The sequence below is a fragment of the Acanthisitta chloris genome, unplaced genomic scaffold (assembly GCF_000695815.1).
Source record: "Acanthisitta chloris isolate BGI_N310 unplaced genomic scaffold, ASM69581v1 scaffold12672, whole genome shotgun sequence".
Lineage (NCBI taxonomy): Eukaryota > Metazoa > Chordata > Aves > Passeriformes > Acanthisittidae > Acanthisitta > Acanthisitta chloris.
Genome location: NW_008658857.1, coordinates 250 through 11,732, shown reverse-complemented (window position 1 = coordinate 11,732; position 11,483 = coordinate 250). Strand labels below are relative to the sequence as shown.

Sequence of the window (11,483 nt, the reverse complement as noted above, 5' to 3'; positions counted from 1 at the left end):
CTACCACAAACTCCTCTTCACCCACACAATCCCCCTCAAACCCACGCACACGCAACTTGTTGCATCTTAACTCGATTACAGTTAACTCCTCACTGACACAAAGCAGCATGGTACTTTGTTCCACACTTCGTGTAGAGAGATGATTAGTCACCAGCAGAACACAAGCTAGCCTGATCCAAAAAGTGATTAAGATCTGAAGCTGTGGGTGGATCCTCTTTGAAAGACCACCACAGGTCTTTGAAAACTCTGCTGCAAGAGGAAGAAAATATGTTTAAAGAGAAATGCCAAAACAAAACGTTGAGAAGTGTCAGCTGGCGAGTGGAGAGAAAAGCAGAGGATGGAAATCTAGTTTATTAGGACAAGCTCTTTCCTGCCGCAGGATTGCGATTGCTTCCGATGTCAGCCAAAGACAGGAACCTTAGTAAATAGGAAGCTTTTTTTTGGGTGTGTTTGTACTCTGAGATGAAACAGGACAAAGGCAGCAGTTGCTGCATTAGAATAAAGAAACCAGATCCTATAAATGGCATGAAGATTTAGCAGATAAGCTGAAATTCAAGACTTGTTTTTAAATAAGCTAAAATATGCTTCTGCAACCATCAGTACCTGACCTGCTACAACTCACAAGAGTGGCCTCAGGCATGTGGAGTGTCCACTGGTCACAACAGAAGAGAGATGCAGGTATTCAGCACATTTGTCAGGTGTTGGGAAGGGGGGGCAGGTGTGTGTGGGTGATAGTGACAACACCATCTGACCCCACATCCTGCAAAAGAAGGTGCAACTCCAGACACAGAAGCCTTGCTCTGGACACCCACGCTCAACAAACATCCTGTGCCTGCATGCTTACCTCATCAGTTTGCCCTTGCTAGCTATTGCAAGCTTCTTTCCCACTCACTCTTCCTCCCACCACATAATTCTCCCCCCAACTTCCACTTCTCACCCCCTCAAATTTCTCTAAAATAAAACTCCCATCTTACTTCTTTGAGAAACAAAAGGTTAGTCCAGAAAGTCAAGATCTTCCACTGTGATGCAGTGGAAGACAGGCCTGCTCAAAGAGCTCTGAGGTGGAAGGGGAAACCCTAAATGTACACTGAGCTGCCATATCCTATCTGAGGTAAAACCTGCTTTTAATAAAAACCATAGGGGCAGTCCAAGTAGTTTGCAAGAAGTAGATGTTTGGAGGACCAGAAGCCCCAGAGCTCTCAAATTCTACAGGCCAAGCCCCTCAAAGGAACACATTGAGGATTTCCACAGGTGTCTTCACCTCAGAGCTCAGAAGGCTCATACCTTCATTTAGAATAAATACAGCAGATAAGAGATGCTTCAGCTGGGGTGGGGAAAGGAAACAAAGGATTTGAGGGCAGCAATCATGGCAGCAGCCGATGTTACCCTGCAGCACTCTGTCCTGCAGTTCCCAGTTTAGACTCTAGCTTACTTTTCTTGCTTTCCATAGGAAAAGGTCTATAATTAAAAAATTAAGTTATTTAAATAAAATCTGCTTTTTAAAAAATGGAAGAGAACATGCATGTGCAAGAACAGATGCTATGCTAAACTACCAACTCAAAATACAGCAATTCTCCAAAAACCTCAAAGTGTCACAGGCAAGTCCAGCACAAGGCATTGTTAAGTGCAAGATCAGGCAGGTCTATTGAAATGCAGACCACTTTCCTTGGCAAAGATTTTTAAGCCTTCCAAGGGGAAGTTCCTATCAGTAAAGTAGTACAGGATCACAGATACTGTGAGGAGAGTGGAGTCACAGAAGAATATCACTTAGGCAGTACAATCCAAGAATTCTCATTGCTAAGCATTAAGAATTTTTTTCCCCTCCTCAAATCTAATACATGCCTTCCCCACATGTTGTTTACCTTGGATCTCTCTGTGGGATCCAAGAACAGACTTTGCTGCTAATCAAGGTCCATTTCTAGCTCAGTTCTGTCCAATTCCTGTGTCCTGGGCCTGTGCCAGTATCTTGGATATCTTTGCAGTGCCAAGCAATGCTTCAGTTGTCCTATTATCCCCTCCTCCCAGGGGAGAGGAGTCAGTTTTCAACCAACTTATTACCTCAGATTCAGGGCAGCATTTGTTATTAATACTGAATTTGGCAAAGGGTAAGAAGACCCCACTTTCCATAGCACATTCCTCACGCAGTACAGCCAAGCCTGTAAATCCTGTTTAGCATATACAGAATGGTATGTCTCTACTGTGCTGCGTTTCTGAGCTTTTAATGAGGGCAAATTGAATTTACGTTGCCAATTTAGATTTCAGAGATGCATTTCAGTGTTTCCGCATGATCAGCGAGCAAAGGGAGAAACCTCTGCTGTCTGCACGGCCCCATGCTGCAAAGACTCACTTACCACACACAGGCAAACACGGTTCTGAAGTCCTGAACAGCAGGCCACAGGGAAAACAGCACTGGAGAGAAAGCCTTAACAGGCTGGTGTTATCTACACAGGTAGGATCCATCGCCTCTCACTGCTGCAGGAAGAGAGGGAGGAGGAAGGTGGGAAGAGCAATGCACAGAGATGTATCTTTATCCAAGGGATATCAATTGCAGAACAAGGCAGCAGGCTAGAGATTCAGCTCTCTTTCCACCTCCACATGCCCTCTCCCCACAAATGCAGCTGCCGCCACTTGACAGGATAAAAGGCGAATTGTTTGGCTTGCTGCTTTCACATCGAGGAGGGGAGTCTTTGCCAGGGAAAGGGCTGTCAGTTTTTCAGCTGGACAAAGCAATGACAAACACACACCCCCTACACTGCCCTTTTTTGCGTATCTGAAAGGGGAAAAGGGGGGGGGGGGGAAAAAGGTCTTTGTAAACATTTTAAGAGGAGACATTGGGATTTTTTTTCTCTTAAGGGGTAACATAACCCTTCCCTAGCCCCACCCTAAAAGCACTGGTTTTGGGGAGCACTGAAAACAGAGATTCAGAGCTGCACACTCCGGTCTCGAAAGAAGCCCTCGGCCACTTGTGCTTCTCTGAAAGTGACGGTAATGGAGTTTGCCGTGATGTCTGTCACTGTCACTTCGCTGGGGGGCACAGTGGGGATCCAAGGGAGACTGGCATCCACATCTGCTGCAGGAAGAAAGGCAGATAAGAGTGTGTCAGTGACAGAGAGAAGGCGAGGGGGAAGGAAGGAGGATGCAGAGAGGGAAGGGAAGGGTGGAAAAAGGGGCCTCCTTTCTGACAAATAGTAGGTGAAATCAGCCTGTTGTGAGTCTACATGTACAAGGCAAAAAAACATGGGAAAATGGAGGATCACTTCAAGATGTAACGGGAAAAGGACAGAGTAGCAACGGTGTCCAGACACACTGTGGCATCAGAGCAGCCTCCAGAGAGGTCAAAGATCTTGTAAAACCACCCAGCTCGTCTAACCATCTACAATTCCCCAATACCTCAGCCCCTAATTTGGTTTTGTGTCAGCAAAGCACACTCACAGCATGAGCTGACTCACTTGTAAATGCCCTGCCCTGCTGAAAAGTCAAAAATTCTTACACTCAGATACTCTTATGGAAGTCAAAGGGATCCAAAATGGAAGGTCTGCCTTGTACTGCACCTGCAACGCAGCCTGGGTGTGATTCTCTCAAAAACCCATCAATACTTCTTCATGGAAAGGCTGCTTTCCCTTTCTCATATCCCTCCTTTGTTCCTGGACAGCTCCATCCAAGAAACCCAAGCATCCCTGCACTTTCTCACTGGATGAATAATTATCAGCCCCTCTGCCACCCAATACCCCATTTCCCCCCAACCCCCAGAGACTGCCACATAAACAGAGAGAGAGAGAGGACGGAAAACACCCCGTCTCCCCATCACTACCTGTACTATACACCTTGTTGTCCCAATCTGGGCAAAGAATGAGGGACCCTGAAGAGTGTATTTCCTGCCTTCTGTCTCAAACAACTGGGGTGCCTACTCTCACCTCAGAAAGAGACCAATCCCCCCTAACAGTAACTGGAATTCCATGTAGACCGTGTGTCAAGGGGAGAACAAAACCAGGTTTACGATTCTGTACTGACACTCACTCTTCTGATCCCCAAGTGCTTTAGAGCCCCACATTTCTAAGGGAGAACAGACCCACACATTTGTCCACTGCCAGGATGTAACACTGAGTTCCTCTGTAGTACTCCCATTGCTGCCTCCCTGGGTTCTGGGCACTTTTCCAGTCCCTCTCAGAAAGGAGGGGATAGCATTAATTTCCAGAATACAGCCCTCTCCCTAAAATCCTGCCTAATCCAGCCTGGCTAACAGCTACTCCTCGCAAGGAGTAACAGGATTCCCTTAGCCACTACAACCAGCAGAAGCCCCAGTTTTCCACTCCTCAGGAAAGCTACGCCTTCAGAAGCTCTAATAATGCAGGGATAGAGTTTCCCTGGTAACTGAGAGCAACACACACATCCCACAGCCCGCCTGCACAAGATGCTGGTATCCCTCCCCAAAATGCCAAATGTGCTTGGACATCTCCCGTGCCTACACTCATGCTGCCTACTCAGTGGGATCAGGCAGGAGTTACCATCCTCACTTCATCTCTCTCATCCCTCTCTCATATAGCTCTCTAGCAAGAGATTTTAGAGGGGTGTGGGAAGAGAAGGAGGAGGCAGGGGAGTGCACCACGGGTTCCTAGCAGCATTCCTGTGTGCTTCTTGGAGCAGCACTGAGAGGAGTGCTGGTGTCCAAACTTGTCCACTGCCAGCCAAGCTCCTCTTAGCCATGCAGCAGGCTGAGCACACGTGGATATGTGGACAGAGGCAGAGTTCATTACTATCACACCTCTGCTGTGAGGAAACAGTAAGAAGGGAATAACTTGCAGTATCTTCTGCTTGTTTTCCAACACTGGAAGGGACATCATGGATGTAAGAATACAGAGAGGTAACAGCACCAAAAACCCAGATTAATCTGTGCTCTTCAAACAAGAAAGTAACCTGCAAACAAGAGGGACATAATCTGAGCCATCAAGGGCTGCTCCGGGCACCTGAATTAAACCACAGTCCCAGGAAAAGGAAGCAAGGAGGGAGCGCACACAGCATCCTTCACATGCCCCAGAACTTCACAGCCAAGGGGTGTCTGGCCTTACCTTCTTTGCTGGTGTGCTGCATGGCCTCCCAGTCATCAGGGTCCTGCCTGCCCTCTAGGTCCACCGCATCATTCAGGAAGAACTCATGCCTGCAGTTGCGGTTCTCCAGGCTTGCCATGCGGGGAAACTTCTTCCTTGACAGTCGCAGGTACTTCTGGTTTTTGCGCTGCTTCCGGAGAGAGAATGGCAGGACTGCTCCCCCAGTCTTCTCTGGGAACTCTGCCTGCCCTGTCTTGGCCCCTGGCAGGCTATTGTCTCCTCCAAATCTCCGTGCAATAGAGAAACATAGCTTGTCCTTTCCCTTGTGGGCACTCCTCAAGTCCATGCCATACAGCCGCTGCCGAGACATCCACACAGCAAGGGTCAGAGCAGATATCTGATAATACAGTCAGGGCTCCCCCTGGGAGCCAGGAAACTATTCTTTGTTCAGTTTCTGAACAGCTAGATGAGCTAGGACGTGCTGCTTCTACAACACTGTTTCGCTCACCTTTTCAACTGCCATCTAAGCTCTTCCTAATATGCACTTCCTAGGATTGGCTGCTTTGGTTGGCAACAGTCAAAGCATGCTGAAGCATCACTTCCAGCCAGTGGCCACCTTTAACTTGGTGGAAAGTCCAAGCTCCCCATGAAATTAACAGAACACACAAACCACATCACCTGCAACCACCCAGGCTCATAGTGTATAAAATCCTAGTGCAGAGAGCAAGAGCTGTTGTTGCTTTGTTTTGCTTTTATAAAGGCAAATTAGCTAGCTCTTCAGCTAACAGGTTAAAACTATCTGCCTAACCACTGATTTCATGCTGGTGCATTTGCTTGTTACCTCCAATTTTGTCCATGCAACAGCAAACAGTTTCCACTTCACTGTGAGCAGAGGAGCAGCACAGCAGCTAATGAGTTAGAAACACACAGAAAAGCAAGAGGCTACCTGCAGCAGGAGGCGCTTTGGTTTGGGGCCTCTTTTCCTGTACCCCGATGCACGGTCTCTCTCTTCCCTGTGAAAGAGGAACACAAATCAAACTGACTACTAAATACCACAGCATAAAACCTAGCTAGGACTTCAACCTTTCGTGGCACAGCTCCCTCAGTTTCCTTCACTAAAACCCAATGGTGAGCAGGGTGGGCTTGGAAAACATCCCAGAATTGCTTCCTGTAGGAGTGAAAGCCTTGCAATAGGGGAATTTCACTGACACAGCTGATCAAGGATGGGTTAGAGAAACTTATCACCTCGCATCACTCCAGCCCAGCTCTGGACCTGATTAAAACCTGAGACTGATCGCTCTTTGGCTCAATGCTGCCTGTTCTTGGCCTCATTTCCTGAACAGTGCCAATCAAAGCTGCTTTAACCCTGTCTTGTCCGTCTCAACCAACACCAGGGTACAGAAATCATGCAGGATTCACTGCTAAACATCTCATCTTTGGTTGAAGTAGGGACAACAGGGGCATTTTATGCATATAATGAAAAAAAGACTCTATTTCTTTTCCTGTGTCTAGGGAGAGAAAGAGCATGGGCCCTTACTTTTCTTCGTAAGCCACTACCAGGCGAGGGTCCAAGATATGATCCTCTGGCTCCCATGTGCTGTATCTGAAGAAAAACATACGCAATAGAAAGTAAACAATACTTTAATGAAACATTCTCTCTGCAGGCCTGCCACCAGTGTGCTGCAGCCCTGGATACTGTCTTCACAAGGGTCAATGGGACCTGCCACAACATTGCAAGAGCTTTGAGGAATCCCAGCCATTCCCTGCCCAAGTTCCCACTGACACAACCTCCCCTTCCCAAAACAGGCAGGGCCAAGTGTCAAGCAGCTCTTTGGAGGAAAACAGGAGCGCCCTCCACGCTGTTTGCAAAGCCTGTGCAGACACTTGCAAACTGATTCTAAATCCATGCCTAAACAGGTCTCATCTGCAGCATTCTCTCAAATCCCACAAACCCCATGGAACAATTAGATGTGATCTGATACAGCATTCTGAAAAATAGGTCTCTCTTAATTTAGAGTGCTCCAAGAGTAAGTATGCTGTCACACCTGCATTATTAATTACCTCTAATCATTGAAGCTGAAAGTATTCGTTTAAGAGTTTAATTTTTCTCCACTGACGCTGTTCAACCACACATGTTCAGACCTGGGCCCTGGGGCAAGCTGATGGCCACTTGCCAACGCCTCCGCCTCCTGCTCGGCTCCCCCTGCGGGTTGTTCCTATTGAGCCAAGCTCATCGGTATTTTGTACCGGCACAGGAGGCACCATCTGCACTGCAGGCAGGGCCACCAACACTGCTCCAAACAGGCTTCATGCTCTGGAAGTAGCCTGTGAGCGGTGTCACTCACTGTCTGGTTTCCCTCCTCGATTGTCAGACAGCTGTGACAGTCTTGGTCAGGAAAGGACTGAATCCACCCTGCAAACTCCTCCAAAACTGGTTCCCAAAGAGCACAGCTGCACTTAACACCAGGGACAAGAAGCCAAAAACTCCCACTGTGGAAGCTGAAAGGATCACAAGGTGGCCCTTGTGGCATGTTTGCTTCTAAGGGGTCATGCTTGCCCAGAAAAGGTGGGTGGCATGTCTCTACCATACAAACTCTAAGGCAAGAAAGCAAGTCTGAAACCCCAAATGCCTCATAACACTTATTTGCCGGGAATGTGAGGTCCAGGGCCTGGAAGCAGAGCCCAATCCAGCTCCTGGGGTGAAGGACCAGAGAGAAGCCACATGCAGGTGTGCAAGGGTGCGTTTGCACCTTTAAACAGAGAGAAAGCATTTTAGGATGTTTATATTCCTGGATGAAGCACAGGCTGCACATCAGGGCACATGATACATGCCCATATGTACACAGGGTAGGTGGTTTGGGAATGTTTTTTCCCTTTCACCTCTCCATTATAGGTCCTGCAATATAGGAATATTCCTGGAGAATGGGTCTAGAATTGAAAATACAATTGCACAAACAAAAATATGATATTCAGCTATCCCAAGGTGCACTGTGCACCAGAGAGTTATGAACAGACATGTCTTCATAACCAGCTGATCCCTCCCTCCCTCCTTTGCTCATGCCTCCTGCAGCAACCTGACTGTGAGCTGTGAAAGCCAAGATGCTGTTTGAGAAGAGGAAGGTTTTCTCCCAGCTGCAGGGATTCTGGCACTCATCCTGCAAGTCCAAGAAAAATAACACCACAAGGAGGGGAAAAGTCATCGGATTGCTTTTCATAGGCAGGAGAAGAAAGGGGATTTGCTTTAAAAAACACCCGGGTGGGTGTTGCCTTTTTCTCTGCAGTTCAGATTCTGGCTTCGCTGCAGTGGCAAAACACTGCATATAAAAAAAACATGGTTGAATTTGCCACGCGCGCGCGCACAGAGCTTTCTATATGGGTACACACAGCCCAGGCTGCAGCAAACTGCAGCGAGCAGGCACTCTGGAAAACACAGATCATATGATCTTCCTTCCCCCTCCTTCTACTCCTCCTCTTCCCCCTCCCCTCATAACTCCAGCACAAGTTGTAAACAAGCTTGTGGCTAGATTCAGATTGTCACTTCTCCATTCCCTGACTCCAGCAGTACAGCCCAGAAATCTGAGGTGCAGGGCATGGATAAGAAATTTTTATTAAAAAGAGAGGGGAAAAAAAGTGAAATATGAATTACAGCAAATTACTGACCTATCCTTAGTCCCTCCCATGAAGCTTCCAGTGGGAATGATGGGATAATAGGTACAGAGGTTACAAAGAGCAATGCAACAAGGATGGGAAGGGGATGAAGAGAAACACAACATGGGATGAGGAAATGGAATACATTGGAAGACAAAGATGCAAACAGCTTGTGGTGCTGCATGCCATCACAAGCATATGTATGTTTAGAAACAAGGAACAGAGACTGCTAGTGGGATGAAAGTGACTTCAGTGCTCTGATCATTTTGGTTTTACGTAAGTCAAACCACTGAGTAAACACTTAAAAGGGAGAGGGGTGGAGGAAAGAAAAAAAAAAAATCAGTGCTCTTCGTATTTGGAGTCTGAGGGAAGAGGGAAGGTGCTTAGATATATCACGGCATCAAAAGAAGGGAATGCTGACATCACCTTGCTCTCTGGGGAGCGGTGCTTTTAATTCCCAAGAGAGTCTCCCCCAGAGTTCCAAGGCACAGGACAAGCAAAGGCAGCAGGCTTTCTGTCTACTCTGGGAAACATTATGCCATGCCTCAGTCCACCTTCTTGGCAAGGGACCTTCCAAGAGAAGGACCTCAATGCCTTCGTTGAAAGGAGAATGGGATAAACATCAGTATTCTGGCCAAAATGGGATGGGGCCTCACAGGCTCCAAGTACATTTCCCACCCTCTATCAGCAATTAAGTAAGACTTGGCTACTCAGAAGGCTGACGCAGTCCAAAAAGTGACCTACACTCCATGGCAGCTGGTGCTCAACAAGTGCACAAGGTTACACTTTGACAGCAGGACTTACAGTCAAGAACAAAGTCACCCTCTCCCATTACCACCAAAGAGGAGAAGCTGCTTATATTCATATATGCCCTACAAGTGTGAGGATTAGGCATGAACACTAGGCACACAGGAACACATTTCAGCTTCTTGGACACCAGGTACAACCTGTCAGAACCATCCTGGTGGGCCCTGTTTTGGGACAGCGAGGATGAACCTGTAGCAAGCAGCTCCCTTTGCTTTGCGACACACAGAGCAACTGCATGTGTAACGCTGTTGTACCCACGCACATTGTGTATGTACACACACAGTCACAAACAGAAAAGCAAAGACAGGGCCCCATATGGGTTGGCCAGGAGGCTGTTCTACTAGACTGCTAGCTAACATAGTAATGTTATCCAGTTACCTAATAATTTTATTCTCAAAGCATTTTACAGACTGGTTCAACACAGAGCAGTCACTCTTCTTCAGAGGCAGCTGCATTTTAATAAGAGAAGTGTCTGTAAACAGTTCACAGCAGTGTTGGGGAAAAAAAATCCCTTTTTTTCAATGTAGCAACCAAGACAAAAGCAGAAAAGGCACTTAAAGTAACAGAAGGTTTCTGGCAAGGAAATGAAGGCATGGCAGAAATTTTCAAGAGACAAAGATCACATGCATCTGGCTACAATCAATAAAACTGAAACATCTCTGCTTTCGGCTGGTGAATTGCAGGGAGAAGCAGTAGGACACTGAGACAAGACCATCAACATGTTTTCTATTTTAAAAGACTGCAGACAGCTCTAATAATAAAGTGGGGACCTCTTGGTGCTGACTCAGAAAAGCAGGAGCCATTCCAAGTTCAGAAGAATCAGAGTTTTTTTTGTTGAACTCACAATGAATTTAGAAACATTTGTATCTAGAAAGTATCTCAATGAAATATTTCAGTAGTGGCAAAACTCAGTCAAAATAGACTGGCAAGCAGTTTGTATTTCTTAGCTGCCAGTTCACAGATTTGGTTTAGGTTTGTGGCTCTTTGGGTTTGTTTATTGTTGTGAAAAGGAGGGACAAGAGATTACCCATTCTGAATGAGAGCTCAGTTGCAGAGACACAGTGCAAGCTATTAGCGAATATTAAAGAGAAAAAGACAAGTAAACACAACTTACTTTGGGGGCCATCCTTTCCATTTCACCAGGTATTCTACTTTACCCTGAGGGTGGAAAAAGGAAGAAGCAAACAGGTGAACTCCGCAACCAAATATGGGTGATAGTAAGAGATGCAACCAATCAAAAGGGCTAAACTCTACTGAGCTGAAAAGCTCATTTCCTATCACTTTATTTTCAAAACAAAGCCACTTCCTCATTCAAATACACTTGCTATACCCCCCCCCAGAAAACCAGCACACAGGGGTGATTAAGCATGCCTGCACTTCCCTCAGCTTGGAGCATACCTGTGCAGAGGGCAAGACTGAACATTCCCACACTCACAGGCAATCCTACAAGAAGTCAGTACACATAAATGCAAGAGAGAGATGTATGCCAGGAGCAAGTGTCAGATGAATATTTCTTTTTAAGCAGAGAGAAGAAACACAGTATTTCAGAACCTATGAAGCAGCTCTGGCATGTTCCCTTCCATTTGCTACACGCTCTACTCAAACACTGTTCCATCCATCACAGGCACTCAAGCTTTGGACCCAAGCAAGTCGCAGTTCACAGCTCAAGTTCAGTTATCCATTTATTTGTTCACTTTAAGTACAAGACTTAAAACCCCCCAAAATAAAGTGTAGTGATTGGAAACTGTGTTCAAGGGCTCTGTGAACACTGTGTACAGCTAGCAAAATATTTAATATTATACTGAGGGGTTTGTTAAGCACTTCCCAAAGCATGGCAAAGGCCTTCATGCATGCAGGACGACCACCCTCCAAGTGGCACTGCTGCAGCTGCAGACACCTTTCCAGGAGAGCACAGCAAGGAAAGCACTCGGGTACTTGAGCCAAAGAACTGGTTTCATTTTCCTCGTGGGGGGCTCATCGGCT

At 46.7% G+C, this 11,483-nt stretch overlaps 1 protein-coding gene across 1 annotated transcript; it reads right to left on the bottom strand.

Annotated features, from left to right (window-relative positions):
- Positions 1-2,812: 2,812 nt before the first annotated feature.
- On the bottom strand, positions 2,813-10,658 carry CBX7 (chromobox homolog 7; the record flags this gene model as incomplete). The annotated part of the gene is made up of 5 exons (XM_009085247.1): positions 2,813-3,070; positions 5,067-5,403; positions 5,992-6,058; positions 6,583-6,648; positions 10,615-10,658. Coding segments are annotated over 5 exons (663 nt in total), but the record flags the coding sequence as incomplete, so codon positions are not given.
- Positions 10,659-11,483: the final 825 nt, after the last annotated feature.